We start from the raw sequence: 27081 nt of genomic DNA, 5'->3' as shown, positions 1-27081 counted from the left end.
AGGTACCAAATTAATGAATGACAGTAGTATAGAAGCTGTCAGGGTATGAGTAGTCATAATCAGTTCCCTTTCCCCCTGCAGTATACACAGCTAGCAGATGAAGTAGCGTTGATTAAAGTTACTCCAGGATAGAGCTATCTTTGTGTAATTCTCTGCCTTTTAAAGAGGAATTGTGATCTCATCAAGGGTACACACTGAGTAGCACAGGAACCAGCTCCTAAGTGCCGAGGTCCCTTCACCTCCCCTAAAATATTTGAGGGGCGCAGGCCCCCCAAATAAATGGGCATTGCCATTCAAATTGTGTGTGTGTGCGCGCACGCTTCATCATGTCATTGATTATGTGGGGCAGGGCTTACCCCTGCATTTTTCCAAGTTGGCACTGCTGCTGAGTGGTCCCCCCACATCACCATCTGTCTCTTCTCTGTACTGAGCCTCAGTTTATTCACCCATTCCCAGAGCAAATGGAAGCATTGGTATTATGTCATTGGTAGACAGTTGGAGCAAAACTGGAGAAGAAGAAGAAGAGTTTGGATTTAATATCCCGCCTTTCACTCCCTTTAAGGAGTCTCAAAGCGGCTAACATTCTCCTTTCCCTTCCTCTCCCACAACAAACACTCTATGAGGTGAGTGGGGCTGAGAGACTTCAAAGAAGTGTGACTGGCCCAAGGTCACCCAGCAGCTGCATGTGGAGAAATACAGTAATAATACCCTGTGCACATGTGACGACATTCCGAACTGTCTCAGAGCACTCCTTTCATCGCCTTGAGAGTACTATGAGGAAGTTCATAAATACTGAGCTGATTTCAAATCAAGTCATGAGGGCATTGTCCAACACTAAAACAAGCAAGCAAGCAAGCAAGCAAGCAAGCAAGCAAGCAAGCAAACAAACAAACAAACAAATTGACAAATGCATAATTTTAACCCAGATTCTCATTTTGCGAAATCATAAATGTGGCACTGCCAATATACTTTTGAAAATAAACATCACAGCAAAAAGCCTGCTATTTTTCCATTATTGTTTATAAAATCAATCCGGGCATAAACTGAATGCTATAGGAAGCTGCTGCTGTCAAGCAGGAAGTTTGAACACTAGAGGGCAGCTAAAGGCAATCAATTTATGTATATAAATCAAATGTCTTAAAACAAGTATTTTGTTATGATTTTGTTTTTAAAACATACACCTCACACCAGTGGCAGAGCATATGCCTGCGCTAGCCAGGGTGGGCGTGCTCCTGAGGGGGGTGGGACGCACTCCTGAGGGTGGCAGAGTGCGCTCCTGAGGGGCGCTAGGCATGGAAGGTGCCCTCCTAGGCGTGGGATAGCCACTTGGGTGCACGGAGCAGAGTGCACGCCCTGCAGCCGGGGGCGGGGTGAGCCGCCTGTGGGGGCGGAGAGAGCTGCTGATGTCATACATTTGGCGCACTGCCCACCCGCTCGCCTGCGACTCCCAAGCCTCCCCCAAGCTGTCAAAATGAAGGGGAATGGGGGGAATGCAGCCAGCAAAGCGGCGCAGCTCCCCCCTTACCCTGACCGCTCAGGGTAGGCTTAGGAGTTGCGGGCGGGTGACACGCCAAATGTCACCCCCCTCAGTGAAGACACCTGGGACAGTCCATCCCCACCGCACCCCCTTCCTCCGTCCCTGCCCCACACAACTGAACTTGAAACCAGAACGCTGTAAAATTCCAGTCATATGTTTCATCCAGACAGTAAAGCAATCCCATGAAGCAATAATTAATACAAGAATCCCCTTAGGGTTTAGGAAGTCAGTTGCAAGATAAATGCCCCCCCACAATCTGCAGCAATGTCCCCCAGGATCACTTATTTTAAGAGAGAAGAATCTAAACCCATTTAGGGTTATAAACATTATCACTAACAGTTCTGTGTAAATGTGCCAGTTCCAGCTTGCTCAGAGCCCTTTGTGTTTCCTTAATTTTTTTACTACAGGTTTTGAATCCTGGAATATCACTGCGCATCAAAGAGATTGGTTGAAGGCAAGTGCTCATACCATATGATGCTATTCTTTTGTTGGTGAGGTACCATATTTCAAGAGTTTTTCTAAACAATAGTTTGTTTTTACCAGTGTTAGGATAGGTCAATTTTGGTTTCTCTCTGTTTCTCTTCTTTCCAGTTGTATGTGAAGTTCTGTTAATTCAAATGCATGGTTCGAACTACCTTTGTGGATGTTCCTGGAAAGGCCATGTCAAGTTAAATCATTAATTTCCACATTTATTTTACTAATCCTTTATGGCTTTCTCTCACCCATTATATCAATGTAAAGTTCAAGGAAGAAATACACACAGAGGATCCTATCTTGAGGCAGTTGACTCTGGTGGCAGATGCTGTGGAGGGCAGTCCTCGTTCCCCCTGAGTTCCCCTAGTTAGCCTCCTGTCCTTTGGTACATTGGAGGATGCCCCATCAGGAATGCTGAAATAATATTCTGGGGAATGGCTTTATTTCGGCTCACGTATCATTTTGGAATGTGTAAGGTAGTGTCAGGGAATGGTCTGAAGATGATGACTGGGGAATGCATTCTATGGCAGACCAGCTTCTCTCCGATGGAGAGTTGGATGGGGAAGAGTGGTCCCCATTGTCCACAGTGTGTTCAGAAGCAGAGAGAGAGAGAAGCTGAACAGCTTAGGGAGGGGTTACCCAGTTGCGAGATAATGACAAGAGAAACAGAAGGGAGGGGGCAGCTTGTCAAGACATCACTTGAGAGTGTGGGGGACTCCCCCCTCACCACGGACTCAGAGGTCCAAACGTATTAGAGAGCAAAGGAGTCAGAGGGAGGGAGGGCCTTCCCATTGGCGCTTAAAGTTGGAAGTTGGAAGGAGGATTTAGAATAGCCAACTGACCTCCTTGCGGAGAGCTGTGTATTTGTGCTTGCACCATGATGTCGTAATAAAAGGACTATAAATATATCAACTGCTTGTTAATTCTTATCTGTGAAGTTACAGAAGGGAGGAGAGGACTCTCCATGCCTGACAGGTAGGTAGAATCACCTTGAAATGCAATCTGAATTGAATTGCTCTCCCATCTCTACACTTAGTCAGGAAGACAAATGGGGGAAAATGGCAACTGCCTTCCCAAATTCACCCAGTTCATCAAAACATTTCTATATCAAACTCCCCTTTTCATTCACTACTCCAACTGGAAAAAGAAAGCTCAGCTCATTTTTGGACAAAGATACTTGTGTTGTGTTTTCGCTTAGCATTGTAGCACTCACATTGCCTTAGGCTGAAACCCTGCACACACTTGCTTGGGAAAGTACTTTGTTCCAGTGATAACAGTGGGGTGAATGTCTGACTAAGCATGCTTGGCATTTATTAACTGATTGATTTTAGAAAAACTATACTCCACCCTTCCAAAGCATTTGCATTGCCTGGGTGGGGTGGGGTGGGGGGCTTACACCACTTTAAAGCAACAGCAGTAAAAATAGAAGCAGACTCTGCACTGCAAATTCTAAAATGACTGTTACTCAGATAAGAAATCATGAATAATAAAAACACAGGTGTTCATACATGTCACAAAGGCATAGCCTGCAGTGGCCAGGCCTCATCTTCTCAGGAATGTGCAGAGCTGGTGCATGAACCTAGGACAAGAAAAGACCACAGCTGCTTTCTGAGCATCCAGATGCTTAACCACAGGGTGCCATAGTGATAGCAAGAAGCACCACCCTCGTTCTGAATTGGCTTTATGATAATGCTATGTGGTGGTACTGCGGGGCAGGTTTTAATAGGTAGGACTGTAATATGAGGATCGTAATCATATTGGAAGCTGCAACAGAGATGGTAAGCAAAATCTGTCCCACATACTATAATCCACTAAATTTTGCTTGAGCTACTCCTATTGCAAAACAGCTTCCTTGTGCTGCTGATATTAGGAGGGTGGGGCTTTTAAAACTTGATGGATGTCTTTATATCAAAATTCATCTTCTTCTGCTTTTATTTTCTAGGGTTGATGTGACCTGCAGTTGATTAAATCAATGTGGAACACAGAGTAGGAAAACCAGACAGTTATCACAGAATTCATCCTCTTGGGATTTGGGGATCTCCCTGAGCTTCAGCCCCATCTTTTTGTACTAGTGATTTACATTGTGACAATAACTGGGAATCTCCTTATCCTTTTGCTAGTTGTGTCTGATCAACACCTCCAAACCCCCATGTACTTCTTCCTGGCCAATTTGTCTTGCTTGGAGACCTGCTATAGCTCTATTATCTTGCCCAAAATGTTGGCCAATTTGATAAGTGGCAAGAAGTCCATTTCTCTTAGTGGATGTTTGTCCCAGTTTTATTTGTTTGGTTCTTGTGTAGGTATAGAGACATATCTCCTGGCAGCGATGTCCTATGACCACTACCTGGCGATATGTAAACCTTTGCACTACACTTCTATCATGCATGTAAAGCTCTGTGTTCAGCTCATCGTTGGGGCATGGATCGACTCTTTGCTGGCTAATTGTGTAATATTATACATGATGGCCCAGTTATCCAAATGTCATGGATCATTACTTTTGCGACTTCATCCCACTTGAAAAACTCTCCTGCAGTGATACAAGCATGATTGAACTTGTCACCTTTCTTTTGACCTTCATTTTCACTATCACCCCATTTCTACTGACCCTCACATCCTATGTTTGCATCATCACCACCATCCTAAAGATACCATCCTCCACTGGATGGCAAAAGGCCTTTTCCACCTGCTCCTCTCATCTGATTGTTGTCTGCATTTTTTATGGCACAATAATCATTGTCTACATGCTGCCAGATACACCAACTCTGAGAGATCTCAATAAAGTCTTCTCTGTCTTCTATACGGTCTTGACACCTCTTGTCAATCCTTTAATCTACAGTTTAAGAAATAAAGAAGTACATAGAGCCCTAAGAAGAGTTTGCAGCAAGGTGACGCATTTTGCAAGGATGCCGAAAAATGTACTGTCATAACTGGTTTCAATAAATGGATCCCTGCTTTGCCTAACCATTTCTACAGTGTGTGATGCTCTTAACTGTAATATATTTCCTTCAAGAGAATACAGGAGGGATAGGGAACCAATGGTCTTCCAGAGGTTGTTGAACTCCATCGCAAATCCAGTGGTGGATCTTGGGGTCTCAATTTTCAGCAGCTCCCTGTGTGATGCCAAAATTTGGCACCCCTTCTGCCTCTCATGCAAGTGCCCCTGAGACTCTACACCCAAATCCTTCTCTAGCACATCAGCTCTACCTGAATGGCATGGAGTTGGAGTCCAACAGCCTCTGGAAGGATACAAGTTTCCCACGAAAGGAGTTGTGGAGCCAACAATCAGTAGTACTTTCTTAATCAATATTGTGGAAGTATAAGGTATTGTACTAGAAGCATTTGGAAAAGTTCGTTGATATGTTGAGATGTTTATATCCCAGGTTTCTGTTCCACAGCATGGGATCCACTGGCTAAAAAGCAAAGTTTTGAAAATGTAACTCTGGAATATAAATGATTTAAAACAAGTGGAGAATCTCAGGCCCTAGTGCCAAAATGCAGCTGTTCTTGTTTTCAGTCTGCAAACAATATGCAATTGATTCCTTCCCTTCCAATTTGCATTATTGCCTTTGCATTGAAAATGAATATTTTGGAATAACATAATGATTATGTATTCCACCACAGTAAGAATAATAACGTCTCAATAAACCCCTGAAATAAATTGCTCAAATAAATAAATTGCTCAAATCTCAGTTGCAACCCTTTCAGTTGTTTTCATTTACAATCAAACCCTGTGGATGTTTATGGAGATGTATGTCATGTTTTGTTCAATGAACCTTATTCATACAGGTGTTTGCATCAAATTGCAGCCATACAGTGCAATCCTAAATACATCTATTCAAAATTAAACCCATGAGGCTTTCTTTCTCGTAAATTAATTCATATTCAAGCACAACCCTGTGGATTGAGTATCTAAGAAGTTATCGCTATAGAGTTCAGTGAAACTTACAGCTAGGCAAGTATGTGCTGGGTTGCAGGTCTATATATTCCTCAGTCCATATATAACTCTATTATGATACAAAAAGAATGATGAAGTCTGGACCCAGCCCTTTGAGTATGATATTCTGGCACGAAACATTTTTCTGATAATCCACAAGACCATTGTGAATAAACTCCATCTCTTTCATTTTGTTACTTCAATAATAAAGCAATAAAATGTCATCAGAATGAATGCCATTCCTTGTTCAGGCTGTTGAGGGCAGCCTGTGAGTACCTTAATTAAGAACCTTGGCTTTGCAAGAGCCTAATGGCTTCCCCAAGGCATGAGTCAACATGTAGTTTCCAGGGTCATTGATGTCCTGTTATGTAAGCCTGACTATGGTAATAGCTCACTATAACTCCTAGAATTCAAAACATAGAAAGGCAAACCCTGGCAAACTGCTGAGTTCTTTTTCCTAACCATAGTTAATATGCATTTGTAGAAATAGTCTGTTAAATAAGTTTACATTCTCATATTTTGCTGCTGAATAACAGCAAGGCAACTTGATCATTTGTACATTAAATAAGTGAGTACAGTAATATTTTGCTACAAAAGAAGCAACAGACACCAGAGTCACCACTGGAATGAAATGTTTGGACCAGAGCAGGGATAGAGAAGAGAAGCTTCCATCCTACATATGGAAACTGAATGGAACGTACCTAGGAATAAAACAGTTTCAGAGGTAAATATTTATCAATCATGCTATTAACCTTTTGTCTCCAAGTACTATATTTGTGATATAGTATTTCATTCTTATATAGGTTTAAAATGGTTTATATACACTGATAGTGGCTGATAAGAAGGGAAAGTTGGGTTTTCTCAATCTAACCAATCTGATCTCAGTCTGCCTCTTTCTGTAGGTCAGTGTCATGTTTTGTGGGAGAAAAGGTAGGTTGTTAGCTTGTAGGCACAGAATAAATTAAACAACATATTTTATCACTGGGCCAAATTTTTTTAGGATCTTTGGCATTGCAGGGTCAACCTTTTTTGGATTTCACAGAATATGTTCAGGGAAACATATTCAGTGCTATCATTGATTTAAGTTAGTGCATTAACAGCCCATCTTCATTTCATTGTGGACTTCAAGGTGGCATACATGGGGTTCCTTGACATTCCATATCCAGGCATTCACCAGACCTAAACCTGCCTCATCTGCCCTCAGTGCATGCTCTGGGGCAAAAATAACACAGTTGTCAATTTATTAATATTTTGGATTAATTTGATGTACTATAGAACTGAGAAAGCTGATTTCAGCAAACAGCAATGTGAAGGAGCAAGGGATGGTGTGCCTATTAGGTACCAAGCACTGACTAAGCTCAGCTGCCTATTTTCATAATGTCCGCTTCCTAGTCTGACGTTGTCCAGTTTGACTCACTGAGATAGTTCTGGAGTGAAAATTGAAGCTTATATGACGCTCCCTCCTGCATTGTTTAACATGCCTCTTAACTATCAGGAGAAATAAGATACACAAAAATCATTTTCACAGTTTCATAAGTTTCATATAAAATACCTGACAGAATTTAATTCTAGTTACAGATTAGAAGCCCTGGTGTGTACATAGGCAGCTCAATAAGGTGCTCAAGGGCTGAGGTGGTTGAATAAAGGATGCCACTTCAGTCTGCATGTGGAGGAATCACATTGTTTTTTAAATAAATTATTTGAAATAAGAAAAGATGCACATGCATGGAAGACCTTAGCCCATATTACCCCCTATTGTGCTAGATTTCTGCAGGCAAGGAGATTTCATTTATAAGGAAGTATTCAATGTGGTATTTCCCACCTACAATTTTGAAGAGCTGCCTTCATTTCTCAGAATTCTACTGCCTCCTTCCCACATAATTCTGCTCCAAATATAGCCATTGAGCACATCTATTTATCTAGCAGTAAAATATAGCAGAGTCCTAAACTACTAGCAGAAAACTAACAGCCAATCAAGGACCACATCTTCATAAAACACCTCCTTGCAAATAGAAAACTGGGATAGTAAAGTCATAATTTATTTTTATATATAACCTGGGATTTTTTTTTATTTTTTATTTTTTACAAAATAGGGAACATCTACTACAGTCAGAAGTACTAAATTCCACTCCAACACTTTCAATTCTTCAGCATCTGCAGTTCTACATTTGTGTGATGTCATGGATTTTGCGGTTACACAGGTTTGGAACCACAAATTGGTGGGTGAAGTGGGGTAAAGAGCAGGGACAAACCAAAAGGTTGGTAAGAATCGTGAGCTCTTTGCCTCTCTTCCTGCTTTTCCTCTGCAAATCGTCCCTCACAGTCTCCTGCGACTGTCCACATTAGTCACAAACATCCATGGGAGGGAAAACAGGAATGGGGTAGGTTGCTGAGCTCACTAACATTTTTCAAATTGTATTTCAGAATGAATTTGAGATTCAACAGCAAAAAGCAATGGGAGGAAATCTGTCAACCCCTTCAACATTCATTCTTCTGGGATTTGGCAATGACTTTGAACTGCGAATCCTCCTCTTTGCCTTGTTCCTTGCCATCTATGCTTTATCGCTTGTTGGGAACCTCTTAATTGTTTTACTTGTTGCAGTTGACCAGCATCTTCACAAGCCCATGTATTTCTTCCTTGTGAACTTGTCGGGCTTGGAGACCTGCTACATTTCAACCATCTTGCCCAGGATGCTGGTCAGTTTCCTTACTGGGGATAGGTCCATATCTATTAAGGGTTGCATCACACAATACTATTTCTTTGGTTTCTTGGCATGCACAGAATGTTACCTTCTGGCAATGATGTCTTATGATAGGTATTTGGCAATATGCAAACCTCTGCACTACCCAACTATAATGAGTGGTAGACTCTGCCTCCAGTTAGCATTCACTTCTTGGATGTGTGGCCTGGTGACCAACACTATCATAACTTCTTTTTTGGGTCAACTAACTTTCTGTGGACCCAATGAAATTGATGATTTCTTTTGTGATGTTTATCCATTAGCAAACCTCTCATGCAGCAATACCCGCCTAGTAAAACTTGCAACTTTTATTTTGGGGTTTATGGGAATAGGGTCCCCTTTTCTCCTAACTTTAGCTTCTTATGTCTGCATTATTTGTACCATCTTGCGAATTAAATCCAGAGCTGCCCAGCAGAAGGCCTTCGCCACTTGCTCTTCCCATCTGATTGTTGTGACACTTTTCTTCCTTTCGTTATTCTTAGTTTATGTGGTTCCAGAAACAGAAAAATTAAAGGAATTACATAAAATCTTCTCTTTCTTCTACACCATCTTTACTCCCATGTTAAATCCTCTCATTTACAGTTTGAGAAATAGAGAGGTCAAGGAAGCTTTGTTCAAATTTGTCAGAATTTTTTTGTGATTGAGTTCCATAACTTCATAGTGGGTTGGATCATGTGAAGTATACAGGAAGATAAAGATTGGTTTTGTCATTGACTGGGTTGCTTGAGGCATTAAGTTTTCACATAGTCATTAAAGTGCATCAATAAAAGCATATTTTGAAAAAATAGTACATTTTCAATACATATTACAATACCTCTTTTGTGATGTTTTTTTTAAAAAATATAGAACTTTACTAATTAATCTGAAAATGGAACAGAAGTGTGGAAAAACACACACACACACACACAAACCGTCTAATATGTGCCATAAACAGAGAGATTGGCTCATCCCTTACCATTGAATAACAATCCTTTGGGCTGGGATTCAAGTCTTTTCAAAATGATACTCAAACTGCCACTGTCACTGGTAATGTAACAAGGCAAAGAATAAAAGAAGCAGAAACCTGCAGTGCAGTCCTAACTTCATTTACTCCGAAATAAATCCTGTTGAATTCGGTGAGGCTTACTCCTCAGGTAAGAGGAATTAGGATTGCAGCCTTAGTCAGGATAAACTAGCCTAAACTTCTCTTTAATTGCTATGTTGTTTAAATGAAATTGTTCTATTGTGCATTGTAATAAGCAATGCTTATATTTTAATGTTTGTGAAACTGGTTTTTATGAAACTGGTTTTATGAAACTGTTTTATGAAACTGGTTTTTATGAAATTTTGTGAAATTATGACATGCTTGTGAAACTGGTTGAAAACTGCTTAGAAGCCTATTTTGGCTTTATGCAGTAAATGAATTAATTCATATGCAAGCACAACCTTGTGGAATGTATATTTAAAAAGTACGCCCTGTAGAGTTCAGTGAAACTTACAGCTAGGCAAGTACAGCATGTGCAGGGTTCCAGGCATTGTCTTGACCCAATTCCTCAGGTGCATAAATAACTCTATTTGATGAGTCTAAGCATGATAAAGTCTGAATCTAGCCCCCTGAGATTGATGATGATGATGATGATGATGATGATAATAATGATAATGATAATGATAATGATAATGATAATGATAATGATAATAATAATTTATTATTTATACCCCGCCCATCTGGCTGGGCCTCCCCAGCCACTCTGGGTGGCTTCCATAGAAAGCAAAAATACAGTAAAATATCACACGTTAAAAACTTCCCTGAACAGGGCTGCTTTAAGATGTCTTCTGAATGTCAGGTAGTTGTTTATCGCTTTGACATCTGCTGGAAGGGCGTTCCACAGGGCGGGCGCCACTACTGAGAAGGCCCTCTGCCTGGTTCCCTGTAGCTTTGCTTCTCGCAATGAGGGAACCGCCAGAAGGCCCTCGGCGCTGGACCTCAGCGTCCGGGCAGAAAGATGGGGGTGGAGACGCTCCTTCAGGTATACTGGACCGAGGCCGTTTAGGGCTTTAAAGGTCAGCACCAACACTTTGAATTGTGCTCGGAAACGTACTGGGAGCCAATGTAGGTCTTTCAAGACCGGTGTTATATGGTCTCGGCGGCCGCCCCCAGTCACCAGTCTAGCTGCCGCATTCTGGATTAGTTGTAGTTTCCGAGTCACCTTCAAAGGTAGCCCCACGTAGAGTGCATTGCAGTAGTCCAAGCGGGAGATAACCAGAGCATGCATCACTCTGGCGAGACAGTCCGCAGGCAGATAGGGTCTCAGCCTACGTACCAGATGGTGCTGGTAAACAGCTGCCCTGGACACAGATTTTGTCGTAATCTTTAGCCTGTCAGAGGAATTTGCCACTCTCCGGGCACCCGGCTTAGATTACTGTTGACCTCCCTGTCAGCAACTCCCGGCAGGAAACAGGCAAGGTCTCTATTCGGCGATTCTCCTCAAACGTGAGAAGAACACACCACTCTTCCCTCCTCCCTGTCTTCCCCAGGAGGGGGGAAAGAGACAGACAGAAATGTATTTACATGCCTTTATTTCTGTCTATGCAGCAGTACAGAGAAACATGTCTGCACTCTCCAAACACCAACAGCAGAGAGAGAAACTCCACCCCTGTACTTCCAGTACATGTCAGGTGACATTCTGAGCTAACATCCGGTGCTCAGTACAGTGAATAGGCTGTCCCTTCGTTCCCACGGTACAGCCACAAACATTCAACATCCTGTTTGGCATTCCAGCCAGCTGCAGCTCGCTGTAGCATTGCTCCTTTTTCGTAACAGATTTGACCTGTGCCTCCATGGACAGCTGTGAGTCCAAAATGACTCCTAGGCTGTGCACCTGGTCCTTCAGGGGCACAGTTACCCCATTCAGGACCAGGGAATCCTCCACACCTGCCCGCCTCCTGTCCCCCCAAAACAGTACTTCTGTCTTGTCAGGATTCAACCTCAATCTGTTAGCCGCCATCCATCCTCCAGCCGCCTCCAGACACTCACACAGGACCTTCACTGCCTTCACTGGCTCTGATTTAAAAGAGAGGTAGAGCTGGGTATCATCTGATGAACACCCAGCCCAAACCTCCTGATGATCTCTCCCAGCGGCTGCATGTAAAGGTTGCAGAGGTTGAATTGTCATTTAGTTGAGATTCCTGCATTGCAGGGAGTTGGACTAGATGACCACTGGGGTCCTGATATCCTGACACAAAATATTTTTCTGAAAATCATACCACAACTGGAATACAAGGCCCAGTTCTGGATGCAACAATTTAAGAAGGACATTGACAAGCCAGAACATGTGCAGAGGAGGGCAAGCAAGATGATCAGGGTCTGGAAACCAAGTCTTATGAGGAACGATTGAGGGAGCTGGGTATGTTTAGCACAGAGAAGAGGAGACTGAGAGGAGGTATGATAGCCTTCTTCAACTATCTAAACTCTCTAACCATCTTAACATGGAAGATGGAAGATGGAGCAAGCTTGTTTTTTCTTGCTCTGGAGGGTAAAACTTGAAGCAATGCCTTCAAATTGCAAGAATGAAGAATTCAGCTAAACATCAGGAAGAACTTTCTGACAGTAAGAGCCATTAGATAGTAGAACAGACTTTCTCGGGAGGTTGTGGACCCTCGTTCCTCAGAGGTTTTTAAGCAGAGGTTGGATTGTCATTTAGTTGAGATTCCTGCATTGCAGGGAGTTGGACTAGATGACCACTGGGGTCCAAGTCTATAGTATGTCCAAACCGTTTATTTTAATGTCTCTATACTTAATAAATAAAACTTCAGTTGAAGCAGTGGCGTAGCGTGGGTTGTCAGCACTCGGGGCAATACAAGTAATTTGCACCCCCTAACCCATGGATTTGCGCCCCCTAACCCGTGGATTTGTGCCCCCAACCCAAACCCCCAGATGTTGTGCCCGGTGCGGCCGGCCCCCCCTGCACCCCCCACGCTATGCCACTGAGTAGAAGTGAGGTGGCATTTCTCATTCAGGATGTTGAGGATAGGCTGTGAGTACCTTCATAGCACTGAAGAGATAGTATTAATTAAGAGCCTTGGCTTTGGAAGAGTCTAATGACTTCCCAAAGGCATGAGTGAGCACATAGCTTTCAGGGGATATAGTGCTTTTCCCTAGCCATAATGAAATATTAATTTGTAGAAACAGTATGTCCTTGATCATTTAGTCATGTTCAAGTAAGGTTACCTGCTGATATGTTGCTGCTGAATAAAAGCATGGCAACTTGATCATTTGTACTTTAAATAAGTGAGCATACTAACAGTTAGCTACTAACTGGAAAGAAGATTCCAGAGCCAACATTAGAATGACATGATTGGAACAGAACAGGAGTAGGGAAGAGAAACTTGCATCCTATTTATGGAGCCCGAATGGAATACATCAGATTTTCCACATGGAAGTATTATTATTTTAGAGGTAAATGTTTATAAATCCATCCTGTTAGTGTTTTCTCTTCATGTACTACATATAAACATGATTTTCCATTTTTATGAGAGTTTTAAATGATTCATATGCACTGTATGCCAATTAAGAATACCACTTTCTTGGTAAACTGGATGAAAGGAATTGGCAATTGGGCTTTATAAATCTAACCTATCTGATCTTAGTCTTCCTCCTTCCATAGGTCACTCTCAAGCTTTATGAGGAAACTGGTTATTTTTTTATGATATGCATACCAAAAAGAAAGAGAGAGAGAGAGAAATGTCATATTTTTTTCACTGAGCCGATTTATTTTAGAATATTTGGGATCCTAGAATTAACTTTCTGGAGTTCACAGAATACACCAGAAAGACAAAATTCTATTATTCACTGAATGTACTATATCTTTATCCCATTTCCCCCCGTCATGTACTTAAAGGCACTCATGTGTTCCCATATGTCCCTCATTCAGACACCTAACCTGCTTAATTTTAGCAAGTGGTCTGCATCATATGCTCTCATATCATGGCTTGAGGCAATCATAAAACTCCTGTCAATTTATTAATATTTTTGATTTCTTAGAAGTACTATAGAACTGAGAAAACTGTCAGAGGTTTCAGAAAACAGTAATGTCAAGGATCCAGCTTAAATCAAAACATTTTAAAAACATTTTAAAAACAAGTTCCTCTGAGAACTTACGTGCTATTAAGGTACCAAGCATTGACTAAGCTCAGCTGCCTATTTTCATACACAGCACCCTTCACATAATATGGTGGAAAGTTGTACTGTTCATCTGAAGTTGTACTCTTTGATTTATTGAGATAATTTGGGAAGGAAAATAAATGTTTACATGAAGCTCTGTCCCTCATTGGAGAATGTGTCCATTAGTGTGTGTGGGAGAGAAAATTGCACAAAAATCATTTTCACAGTTTCACAACAGTCTGGGTATATGTGTGTGTGCATGTGTGCATGTACACACATTTTATAATCAGGAACAAGTGCCTGGCACCATTGAACACATTTTACTAGGTATGGACTAGAAGCCCTGATGTGTGCAGCTCAATAAGGTGGTCAGATGCTGAGGTGGTAGGTTCAAGGACGCTACTTGAACCTTCAGGTGGGGGAATTACATTTTTTGAATACTTAAAAAAAAATTGCAAACAAAAGAAGCAGTACAAGTATTGCAGGACTTGGCTATAATAGTCTTTGTTAATGCAGTAGAGTTGTAAGCAGGTAGAAGAGAACTAACTGTTAGTCTGGGACCACTTAATTTAAAAAAAATGAATTGAAAGTAGAAAACTAGAATAGTACTGAGCTTTTTTCATATGTGCAAGCTGGAAATTTTACAAAACTAGGAACACCCACTCTTCCACTTCAGAATTCTAGCAAGATATTCTTGGAATTGTGTAGTTACACAGGTCTGGGACCACATCTTGGAGGGTGGGGTAAGCAGCATTGGAAACCAAGAAATCAGAAAGGGTTAATCACTCTTCCTCTTTCCTTCTGCTTCTATTCTGCAAATCATCCCTCTCCAATTCCCCTTTCAGGGGAGCAGCAGCACTCAGGTGTTTCTGAAAAAAATACAAACAAAAAATTTACTTCTGCCCTCAGTTAATAATGGCTTGAGTTTTGATAGGTGCTGTGTGTTTCCATGTATAAGGAGCCTGTGTTTAAAAACAAACGTGGAGAAGCTTAAATTTGTGGTCTTCACTGTTCTCAAGATTCACCTTGATTTTGTATCTGTGCATTATTTGCAAATTTCAATCTTTTTAATGAATTGCCCTGTGCCTCCTACACTTCGATCTGTGTTGAAGCTTCTAAGCTGCATTGTAAAATAAGATGCTCTGCCTTCCCTATTCACTGCAAAGGGGAATCTAAAAAACAGCCCTAACTCCCCCCCCCCCCGGTCAACCTGAATGAATGTTAAAGGTGCAGAAGTCCCACCCAAATGAATTTAAGTTACCCAAACTTCAGGCAAATAGGTCCAAGAGCTATTTGTGGAGTAAAAAGGAATAATCTTCCTCCGTGTTTCCTTATTGGATGTACATGTTGGGAGATGGTTGTCCTATGTTCTTACTTTTCTTAAGTTGGTTAAGAGTGGTTATTTATACTTGTTCTTACATTTTTAAAATTCCACAGCTTCATATTGGCCTCTTCAGTGCTTGTTTGTGCCCTTCAACAGAGCTTTCAAGCCTGAGGTTATAACATGAGACTATCTAGAATTCTGCCTGTGGGGTTCTGAAGCGGACTTGAGTGTTATTGCTAAAGCAGAGCAGTGTAGGATTTTTTAATTTTTTAAAAAGACTTACATGAAGTTTTCAGCTTATCAAACAAATCCTCAACTACTGTGATGAAAGAAAAATATAATAAAATCCAGAGCTCCTTAGTGTCCCAGTTGGGACAGTATCATTTGTTGCAGTGCCCAGGGGTCTAAAGAAACATAGAGAACTAGGAAAAGATAGAGCTCTGTAGAACTGAAAAGTACAGCAACAACAGAACAACAGGAGGATCTGATCCAACACAAGATTTATGAACAGCACAGTGCAGGAGCACCAGCTATAGGGGGCTGTGGATGCTCAGCACTCACACTGCAGGGCCCCATGCAGCTTATGAGGTCTCGAAGATGGTGTCTGAGGCCTTCTGAGACCTCAGAGATGCTTTCTGAGGTCTCCAAGGTCTCGGAACCTGACTTTCAGTACCACCAGAAGTCAGCTTCCGAGGCTGGGTGTGTGTGTGCATTCATAACATCATGACGTCACGCACATGACATCAGGCGCACTGGGCACCCATAACCTGGGTCAGCTCCCCTGTCACACTGTGAACTGCATGGGGTTAAAGACCCTTGCATCACCCTGATCTGCCTCACTATTCAGACCCTACAGAAAGCCGGGTCATATCCCTAATTTAAGTACATGAGCCTCACTTATTGGTGACATAGAAAGCTGCCTTATATGAGGTCAGCTACAGTCAGTCTATCTAGCTTTGTATCCTTTATACGGACTGGCTGTGGCTTTCCACGGAGCCAGGCAAGGTTCTCTTCCAGTTCTATCTGGAGATGAAAACCAAGACGTTCCACTACTGAGATATGGCCCTTATTTCCAATAATGTATAATTATGAAGTAGTATACAATGCAGAGGCCCAGGAAGGATGTCCCATGTGACTTTCAAAATCAATCAGAGGAAAAATAATAATGAGATGGATTTCCAAGCTCAGTAATGTTTTTAAAATTGTATTTCAGAATGATGCTGAGATTCAACAAATGAAGAAAAATCTGTCAAGCCCTGCAACATTCACCCTTCTGGGATTTGGCAATCTCCTCGGATTGAGAATACTTCTCTTTGTATTGTTTTTTGCCATCTATGCTTTGTCTATTGTTGGGAACCTCCTAATTTTTTTACTGGTTGCAGTTGACCAGCATCTTCATACTCCCATGTATTTCTTCCTCATGAACTTGTCAGGGTTGGAGACTTGCTACATTTCCACTATCCTCCCCAGGATGCTGGTCAGTTTCCTTACTGGGGATAGGTCCATATCCATTAAGGGGTGCATCACACAATTCTATTTCTTTGGTTTCTGTTTAGCCACAGAATGTTATCTTTTGGCAATGATGTCTTTTGATCGGTATTTGGCAATATGCAAACCTCTGCACTACACATCCATTATGAATGGTAAACTCTGCCTCCAATTAGCACTCACTTCTTGGATGTGTGGCCTGGTGACCAACACTATCATAACTTCTTTTTTAGTACAACTAACGTTCTGTGGACCCAATGAAATTGATGATTTCTTTTGTGATGTATATCCATTAGCAAACCTCTCATGCAGCAATACCCACCTAGTAAAACTTGCAACTTCTATTCTCGGGTATATGGCAATAGGTTTCCCTTTTCTACTGACTTTGGCTTCCTATGTTCGCATTATTCTCAACGTCTTGCGAATTAAATCCAAAGCTTCCCAGCAGAAGGCCTTCACCACTTGCTCTTCCCATCTGATTGTTGTGACACTTTTCTATGGCTCATTATTCTTAGTCTATGTAGTCCCTGAAACAGAAACCTTAAAAGAACTTCATAAAATCTTCTCTTTCTTCTACGCCATTTTGACTCCCATGTTGAACCCCCTCATATACAGTTTGAGAAACAGAGAGGTGAAGGAAGCTCTGTTTAAATCTGTCATAAAATTCAGAAATATGGTTTCATAGTTTCATGGTGTCACATTAAGTGCTGTGATTAAGTTTTGAGAATGATTTTGTCATCAACTGCTTGTTGCATTCAATCTTCTTATTTTCCTCAATGAAAAAACTTGATCCAAACTTCTCAGACTAATGTTATTTTTTGCATTAAGTATTCATTGGGTGTTGCACTGCTCTAGTTGTTGCGATGCAGTTCTCAGCAGTTAAAAGATTAAAGTACCTCAATGAAAGCGGATATTCAGGAAACAATATATATATTTTTATGTCTGTTTTATTCTTCCTTTTTTTAATTGATACAACCCCCCCCCCAAAAAAAACCAAGACAAGAAATAAAACCAAACCATGGTATGGACAATATGGACAATATGGACAATATTAATTACAAATCAATAAAACAAAAAGCGGTCCTTGGACTATAGACCCAACCTCCTGTCCATTATCTATTATTTGTTGCCCATACACGTTTTTGTCTTAAATTGGCTAATTAACTAATTATTGATTTATCTATTACTAGATCTACTACTACTACTACTAAAGTTATTCAAACACTGCAACAGAGTTTAAGGTACTGTAATTGTTCTTCAAAAGAACTTTAAAGACTTCCCATTTTGAGATGAATTCCTGTTTTGGTTTGTTCTTTATTTTTTCTGATAAACTATCTAACTCCGCATAATCTGTTAACTTTTGGATCCATTCATGAATAGAAGGAATTTCATCACTCTTCCACTTTGTAGCGATAAGAATTTTTGCTGCCACTGTGGTATCTAAAAATATACTCTTCATTTTTTGCGGGATATCCAAATCTGTGATCCCCAGGAGGTAAGCTTCTGGTTTTCTCTTAAAGGAAGTCTTTATTATTATTTTTATTTCTAGTTGTGATGCAGTTCTCAGCAGTTAAAAGATTAAAGTACATCAATGAAAGCAGATGTTCAGGAAACAATATATTTTCAATATTTATTTAAATAACTGTTGTGTCATGATTTTTTTAAGAAACATCTTTCAAAGTAATGTGAAAATGGAATGGAAGTATGGATGAAAAAACATGCAAAAGTGTAAAACTTCCCATAAACAGACTTGCCTATCTTTCATCACTGAGAAATGATTTTGGCCTGGGATCCATTTTCTTTAAGATGATACTCAAAATGCCAATGGCACTGATAACGTTGACAACAAGAAGAATAAGCAAGCAGAAACCTGCAAGGATTTTTTAAAAAAATGATCTGTGTCACCTAACAAGAATGTTCTTTTCAAGGCTCCATTAAGTTTGGGAGTTGCATTGGCACTGGCTTAGATGAGCTGAGGAAAAGAAAAAAGGACATTTCACAAGGACACAAAGCCCTGCCATGCCAGCCCCATCCTCAATAAATACTCTGCCTTCCCTTCCATACTGTGGGAACAGCAGCAGGAGCTTTTTACATATAGACATATAAATAAAACCTGCACCTTCCACCATAGGAGCCCAAGTCACCATTTTATCTCAAAGTAAACATTTCTAAAACGATTAAAAAACAAACGAACACATTTTAATATATTTGTGTATATTTTTTGAATCAAGAACCATATTTGTATTGCCAGCTATGAAGACTGGTGAGACTAGGAAGATAATTTACCAGTAGTCGCAATCTGCTGTTTAGATCAGTTTGCTTTGAAATCCATTGGGGGTCAATTTTGCAGGATTCCTTTGTAGTTTTGTGGAGGCGTAGCAAGTTCAGGTGGTACCCAGTGCAATTTTTTTTGTCACCCCCCCATATTGACGGCTCAGAGTAGGCTTGGGAGTTGCGGGCATGCGGTGCACTGAATGTCACCTCCTGGGTGCACCGCCCCCCCTCGACTCCAAAGCCTACCCTGAACTGTCAAAATGAAGGCAAAGTAGTGCAGCTACCCCCTTCCCCTGATGGCTCGGGGAAGTCTTGGGATTTGGCGGCAGGCGGCGTGCTGGATGTCACCCCCCTCAGTTAATTAGAGTTTAATTTGGACTAATGTACATGCATGTGCTAGGATGCGGGTGGTGCTGTGGGTTAAACCACAGAGCCTAGGACTTGCCGATAGGAAGGTCGGCGGTTCAAATCCCCATGACAGGGTGAGTTCCCGTTGCTCGGTCCCAGCTCCTGCTAACCTAGCAGTTCTGTTTTTCCTCAGGACATCTCTATTTTAACCAGAGAAACATTGGACGGTATGGAGTTATGCAACCCCTGAACCATCTGAAGACAGCCGTTTATAGGGAAGTGTTTCAAAACTGCTGCAAATACAGAACAAACATTACGTGGCACTTGTAAAAATGCCAGATCTGCAGACCTAGAGATTGTTGCTCAAGTTTACTCAAGTGAGATCTCATGTGAAGATTCTGAAAGATAGGTGTGGCTGTCTTCATTCTTCTCATTGCCAGCTCATAATTTTGAATCGGATCCGAGTCCTGATGAATTCCTATTATTACCTCATCTTTCCAAAGTTTGAAGTTACCTGAAGTTACCTGAAGTTTATTTATTTATTTATTTATTTCATAAAGTTTATCTACTGTTTGATTGTAGAATACACCTCAAAGTAGTTTCCAAAAGTGGTTTAAGTTAGTCCTAAATTAGATATTTCATCGTCTATTAACAAGGCTACAGGAAATGTCTTTGAGATCAGCACCTAGCTACTCTTCTACACTTTAAAGCAAACTCTTTTGAAAAGCAATGATAAAACACAATATTAAAAGCAGCTTAAAACACCCAACAACCACAGAAATAAGGTGGGTCCCAAAAATATTCATCTCAAGTATCAAAAGCCAGGCTACACAGGTGTGTGCATATGTCTATATGGTTACATATTTTGCTTCTAGGCATCCACAATAAATTTTATATCAACATAAAGCTCCTCCATGGGGTATTTTACTTATCTGCAGCTATTTTATCTTACTATTTGGCATCCCCATCTGCTAGTAAAGACCTTGTGCAGTGTAGAATTATTTCATTTTTTATTCAGCTTTTTTCATATTTACATGTGTGTGCATGGGGATATACTGGGCATGCAGTCCATTGTGGTGGGGGGAGGGTTATGATCAGAAAAAAATATCCCTCTTCCCACTCTGGCTGGAACATCTAAGAAAATGATTCCTTTGTTGCAAGAGTCCAGCCACGTGGGAAAGTTATTTTAGTTTTCACTGTGCCAGGAAGGGAACAGATACTTGAAGTGAGTGAATTTTTCTGTTTGAGAACTTTGTTTCTATAATATCATTGATCTCTGATTGTGTTGGCAATACTATAACAACAATGCAAAATGTTTAAGATGCATGCTATACCTTTCACAATTCTTAGCATTTTCCTTTCAGTTAATGCACTGGTCAAGCCTCACACTATGGCATTTGAGTACAAATAATCATCATCAAACCTTTTATTGGCATCACATACAAACATTCAAAACAAATCAATACAGAATTACCACTTCCCCAGTGGCACAAAACATTTGCTAAAAGAAAGGAATGAAACCTTCCTCCCCACCCCCACCCACAGTATGTGTTTTTAATAATTCAAAATCATTCACAATTGATTTGCTTTACAATAAAAGCTAACCAAAGAGTTAAGCTAAAAACAAACAAACAAAAAACTGGGGAAGGGGGAGTGATGCAGGGAGGGGTCGAAACATTGAGTTCCAAACTACAGAGTCACACTTTATGTCATTTTGAAAAGTTTGTTCTTATCAGGGGACTGAACCTGGAAGACTGCCATCAATTTCATGGATCCAGCACTTCTTTAATATGTGATATTTTGAATCTTAAAAGAACAAGATAGGCATCGGATTTGGCATGACTTTGCAGAGCCCTAGCTCCCCAGACCATAAGCACTAAAAGATGCCAAGTGGGACAGATTTCTGAACTAGAATGCCACCTAATCCACATGATTCTTGCTGTTATTCTTGCTCTCAGACCTGGTCAGTATTAGAAGTACCTCAAAACCCCCAAAACTGCCAGCTGAGATTGCAACAGGGTCCTTGAGGTTAAAGGTTCCCTTCTTTCCCACTCCTCCCCTTCTACCAATAGTGAAAATGTGGGTTTCCTTAGTTCTGCAGCTATTAATAATAGAAAGCCAAATGCATGCAAGTCTGCTTAGTTCTCCTCCCCCAGTCATTGTGAATATCCATCTGTAGAAATAGTTTCCACCAGAACACTCACTGTTTAGCTAAGTGTACATAGTGATATTTTGCTGCTGAATTGAAGTTATCCTCCTTGATCAGTTTCAGTTTAAATAAGTAGGCACGGTGGTGTTTTGCTATTGAATGGAAGCAAAACCCTTTAATTAATCGTACTTTGAATCTTTTGCTACTGAATGGAAGCAAGACAAGACAAGACGCCATGATCTAAAACAGGCGGAGAGTATTGAGAAGGCACTGAAGAAACCCTTATTTTACAGATGGAATCCAGATGGAACACATCAGAGTTTCCACCTGGAAATATAATCATTTTAGAGGTAAATATTTATGTTATCTATCATAGTAGCTTTTCATCCCCATCTGCTATATTTGGGGCAGGGAATTTCATTTTTATTTCATGTGAGTTTTAAATGTTTCATATGCACACAAATGAACTCTGCTGCTTTCTTAGTAAACCTTGACACTGGCTGATTGGAAGTGAAAGGTCTGCTCTGCAAATGGGATCTGATCTGTTTCCAGACAGATAAGATCTATGATGTTCACAGGATCTGTCCTGTCTTCATTTGGAACATCAATCTAATGGTTTATGAGGAAGGTTTAGATTTGGCAAGAATGCATACAATATACGTACTGACATCTTTTCCTGGGTCGATTAATTTTACAATGTTCAGAATTCTGGGAGCAAGTTTTTGGATTTTGCAAGCTGTTCAGAGAGAAAATGTATTATTTTTTACATTTTACATCCCACCCTTCTTCCACCATGTAACCCAAGTCAGAATGGCTCCCATGCAGGCACAGTCAAACACAGATCTGCTTAGCTTCACCATCTACCCTCAGACCATGTCCTGGGACAACAATAAATGTATCAGTGTTTTGGATTTCTCAGAAGCACAGCAGAACTGAGAAATCTCAGAGGGGTTTCAGAAATCAAGGAGCCACTTTAACTCCAACTATTCTGGATTATAATATCTATATATATAACTGGGATTAAAAAGCCAAACATTTAACTTGTTTGAGACCATCTGAAAACTTGTAATGTCTGCCAAACATTATTAAGTACAGCTGCTTATATTAATCCACACTTTAATTTATAAAGCAAGGCGGAAACAGTGTTCTGTAGAACTCAGGCAATACTCACGCCATGCATTTAAATCACTCTTATGCTACTTAAATGGTCATGACTTCCCTATGCATCCTGGGTACTGTAGTTTGTTAAATGTGCTGAGTTTTTAGGAGATGCCACCCCCCTCACAGAGCTACAATTTCAGAGTGGTTTAAAAGCAAACCCCTCTTCCCACAGAATTCCTGGAACTGTAGTTCTGTGAGGGGAATATAAATCTCCTAGCAACTCTCAGCACACTTAACAAACTACAGTTCCCAGGATTCTTTGAGGGGAAGTCCTCAGTGTAATAGTGCTTTAAATGTATTGTGTGGATGTGGCCTCAGTGATATCGTTCTGGAGGAAAAGGCAATCAGCATTTGAAACCTACTCTCTTAACTGTAAAATATGTCTATTATCTGATGCAAAACGACCAATTTACACAACAAACTGGATATGCCTCTGTTAAGTTCAGAGAATGTGAATGAATGTGTTGCACAGCCAACTATAATCTAGTATGTTTTGGGGTTTTTTAATAAAAAAATGCATGAATAGCCTCCCTCTCTAGAGTCAGCAGGCATGATTTATGTGTCCAAGGTATTTTTTAGTTTACAAACATAGCAACTATAATAGTGGGTTATAACCTCAAAATTGCATAGAGAAAAAGAAATTTCATTTGAAAATTATCAAAGGATTGAGAATTTTATTGTAATTTTTATGGGTGGGATGCTTTTTCTTTTTATCTTCTTATTTGTTTTTGAGGTGGCCAAGAGGTGTCTGAGAATGTCCTTTATTTCATTCTATAAATCACCTACTGTATCTCTTGGCCTGCATTTTGCAAACTTCCAGGGTGGCTGCAATTACAGGAAATCTTAGCCAAGAGTATCCTAGGGATTTGAGGAAGTGCGGGCTGAAAAGGCTGCAGACATCTAATAAGTGACTGTAGAATGGAAGAGGACATTCACTCACACACAGTGGTGGCTGTTGCCAAGTGAGACCAGTAGGGCAGAAAGCAGAGAGTAGGTGCAGACAGAGCCAGCAACTGAGAGCGCCAGCTTATTCTAGTTATGTTCCCATTCACCTTCCTGCTGTTACAAAGACAACACTACATGGACTAAGTAGGAAGTAAGTTAGGAGGAGTGTTGCTGGCCACTGCCTAGGGCAGACTAAGGTTCTTAGAACCCAGCATCCACCTTGTAAGTAAATGTGAACTGTTAAAATGAAATACAGAAGAATTTCTCAAGCATCTGGAGAAAGAAGAAAGAAATCAAACATACAACCTCTTTTGACTTGGCAAAGGCTATCTAGGAATTTGGGGGCAGGATTCAGCACAGCACAATTTCTAAAATTGTTTCACCATCTATTGAAATATAATAACAACAATAGCAGCAGCAGCAGCAGCAGCAACAATAACTTATTATTTATACCCCGCACATCTGGCTGGGTTTCCCCAGCCACTCTGGGTGGCTTCCAACAAAATATTAGAATACAGTGGTCTGTTAAACATTAAAAACTTCCCTAAACAGGGCTGCCTTCAGATGTCTTCTGAAAGTCTGGTAGTTGTTGCTCTCTTTGACATCTGGTGGAAGGGCATTCCACAGGACGTGTGCCACTACTGAGAAGGCCCTCTGCCTGGTTCCCTGTAACTTGGTTTCTCACAGTGAAGGAACCACCAGAAGGCCCTCGTAGCTGGACCTCAGTGTCCGGGCAGAACAATGACGGGGACGAGATTCAGGATAGGCAGAAAAAAGTACTTAGTCATACAACATAAATTTAATGTAAGGAGTTCAGTGTCTTGAGTTAACATGGTGATGGCCATTAGATGAAATGGCTTTAAAATGGAATTTGACATGGAGAATTTTCTATTTATCAGTGACTACTAGTCATGACAATTAAGAGAATGTATGAAGCAATGTATATCATGAATGTTAGTTGCTGCCTGGGAGTCACAAGTGAAAAAAGTGCAGTTGTGCTCATGAGCTACTTGTGGAATTCTCCTAGGTTATCTGGGTGGACTCTGTGAAAATAGGATGCTGGACTAGATGGGTCTTTGGCCTGATCCAGCAAGGATCCTCATATGTTCTTGTCCTCATGGCTTCAAGAGGAAGTAGGCCACTGACAGTCAGCTGCTGGAGAGCAACAACAGGAGATGACTATTGCTCCTATGTCTTGCTTAACAGCTTCCCAATGGTTGACAGCTGGTGAATCTTGGGTACTGGACTAAGGTTGCAGCCCTATGCCTACTTGCCTGGAAATAAGCTCTGTTGAATACAGTGAGACTGACCTCGGAGCAGATATGTTTGGGTTAGGATTGTTCATCAAGCTTAGGTCTTATGAAGCAGGGCTCTTATTTTGTCCTTATGCTATATCATCATCATCATCAACAACAACATCATCATCATCTTTTTCCTGATCCAAACTTGTCCTGCATTATCTACCTCCTGTTACTTCCATTCATCACTGTATTTCATTTGTTGCAAATTGTCAGACTTGGGGAAGGAGTGAGACATGGGTGAAATGTATACAGCACTGCACATTATTAATGCTACATAAATGTGTAGTAGTAGCAATGATAAAAGTGCTGCTAGTGGGAGGCTTCTTGCCTCTCCCCATAAAAAAATGCTTTGTACAGAGGGAACTAGCATATTTATGAGAAGGCTTCCTATCATGTTGTTATACAACTACGTGTAAAGGAGGGTTGAGTTTTAAAAACAAGAACAAACAAATGTGTCAGAGCATTCAAAACATACAAAACTCAACTTCCATTACTAAGTGGAACAGTACTGATAGGACCATACTGGGTGGCTGGCTTTGTGACTGTCAATGGGAGGGGAAAGAAAGAGTCACTAAGCTAACACTAATCAAATTTCATTTCAGAATGACTTTGAGATTCATCTGCAAACAGCATTGGGAGGAAACCAGTCAAGCCCTACAACATTCGTCCTTCTGGGATTTGGCAATTTCCTTGGACTGCGAATTCTCCTCTCCATATTATTCCTTGCAATCTATGCTTTGTCTCTTGTTGGAAACCTCCTAATTGTTTTACTGGTTGCAGTTGACCAGCATCTTCATACTCCCATGTACTTCTTCCTCATGAACTTGTCTTGTTTGGAGACTTGCTACATTTCTACCATCGTACCCAGAATGCTGGCTAGTTTCCTTACTGGGGATAGGTCCATATCCATTAAGGGGTGCATCACACAATACTATTTCTTTGGTTTCTGTGCAGCCACAGAATGCTATCTTTTGGCCATGATGTCTTATGATCGGTATTTGGCAATATGCAAACCTCTGCACTATTCAACCATTATGAATGGTAGACTCTGCCTCCAGTTAGCATTCACGTCTTGGATGTGTGGCCTAGTGACCAATACTATAATTACTTCTTTTATGTTGGAGCTCACATTCTGTGGACCCAATGAAATTGATCATTTCTTTTGTGACATATATCCAGTGGCAAACCTCTCATGCAGCAATACGCACCAAGTAAAACTTGTAACATTTATTCTAGGGCTTATGGGAACAGGTCCTCCTTTTCTACTAACTATAACCTCCTACATCTGCATTCTTCTCACTGTCCTGCGAATTAAATCAAAAGCTGCTCAGCAGAAAGCCTTTGCCACCTGCTCTTCCCATCTGATTGTTGTGACACTTTTCTATGGGTCAATATTCCTTGTCTATATAGTTCCTGAATCAGTAACACCGAGTGAACTACACAAAACCTTCTCCCTTTTCTACACCGTCCTAACACCCACCCTTAACCCGCTGATATACAGTTTGAGAAACAGAGAAGTGAAGGAAGTGCTTTTCAAAACTGTCAGAAGATTCAGCAACAGGGTTTCATAGGTTCACAATGTTTTGATAGATAAGATAGGCAGACCTTCCAAATGTCCCTATTTTCCAGGGACAGTCCCAATTTACAGAAGCCTTTCTGGTTTCTGATTTGATCCTGGAATATCCCACTTCCCCTTAGGATGTCCCTGTTTTCATCATCTGTGGGTTAAACCACAGAACCTAGGACTTGCCGGTCAGAAGGTCGGCAGTTCGAATCCCCGCAATGGGGTGAGCTCCCGTTGCTTGGTCCCTGCTCCTGCCAACTGAGCAGTTCGAAAGCACGTCAAAGTGCAAGTAGATAAATAGGTACCACTCCAGCAGGAAGGTAAACGGCGTTTCCGTGCTCTGCTCTGGTTTGCCAGAAGCAGCTTAGTCATGCTGGCCACATGACCCGGAAGCTGTACGCTGGCTCACTTTGCCAATAAAGCGAGATGAGCACCGCAGCCCCAAGGTTGGCCACGGCTGGACCTAGTGGTCCATGGTCCCTTTACCTTTAGCTTTACATGCACGTGCTAGAAGAGATGAGATCATAAACTGTGGAATTGAACCAGCTGCAAGGTCGTTAAGATTGGAAATTGAGAGACTTCATTTGGTGCAAAGGACGGTGGGGGGGGGAGGGGAGCCTATGGCTTCTTTATATAAAGTTTTCTTTTCTATATTTATGATTCAGTAACCCTCCTTTGAATGCTAGTTCAAATTATGTATG

At 41.0% G+C, this 27081-nt stretch overlaps 3 protein-coding genes and 1 pseudogene across 4 annotated transcripts in view; all 4 read left to right on the top strand.

Moving 5' to 3' along the window:
* Positions 1-14169, top strand: part of LOC309327550 (epididymal sperm-binding protein 1-like) — a 96967-nt gene extending 82798 nt beyond the window's left edge. Inside the window, exon 8 of the mRNA XM_081836851.1 lies at positions 14154-14169. The gene's annotated coding sequence lies outside the window, so the exon portion shown is untranslated. The remainder of the gene's footprint in view (positions 1-14153) is intronic.
* On the top strand, positions 3751-4938 carry LOC309327039 (olfactory receptor 2AP1-like; annotated as a pseudogene). Its single transcript has 2 exons — positions 3751-3789; positions 4002-4938. The product of its transcript is annotated as an olfactory receptor 2AP1-like (transcript).
* LOC309327462 (olfactory receptor 10A7-like) lies at positions 6376-17323 on the top strand (the record flags this gene model as incomplete). The annotated part of the gene is made up of 4 exons (XM_081836759.1): positions 6376-6669; positions 8039-8146; positions 8370-8642; positions 16364-17323. The coding sequence occupies exons 1-4, from the start codon at positions 6625-6627 to the stop codon at positions 17321-17323; spliced, it is 1386 nt and encodes a 461-aa protein (XP_081692885.1). The 5' UTR covers positions 6376-6624.
* A 4109-nt stretch (positions 17324-21432) lies between these two features.
* On the top strand, positions 21433-26656 carry LOC309327467 (olfactory receptor 10A7-like). The gene is made up of 2 exons (XM_081836768.1): positions 21433-21759; positions 25419-26656. The coding sequence occupies exons 1-2, from the start codon at positions 21703-21705 to the stop codon at positions 26385-26387; spliced, it is 1026 nt and encodes a 341-aa protein (XP_081692894.1). The 5' UTR covers positions 21433-21702; the 3' UTR covers positions 26388-26656.
* Positions 26657-27081: the final 425 nt, after the last annotated feature.

Source organism: Podarcis erhardii (assembly GCF_964252035.2).
Source record: "Podarcis erhardii genome assembly, chromosome: 13".
Taxonomy (NCBI): domain Eukaryota; kingdom Metazoa; phylum Chordata; class Lepidosauria; order Squamata; family Lacertidae; genus Podarcis; species Podarcis erhardii.
The sequence above is the reverse complement of the archived record's forward strand: the minus strand, read 5'-3'. Positions and strand labels throughout refer to the sequence as shown.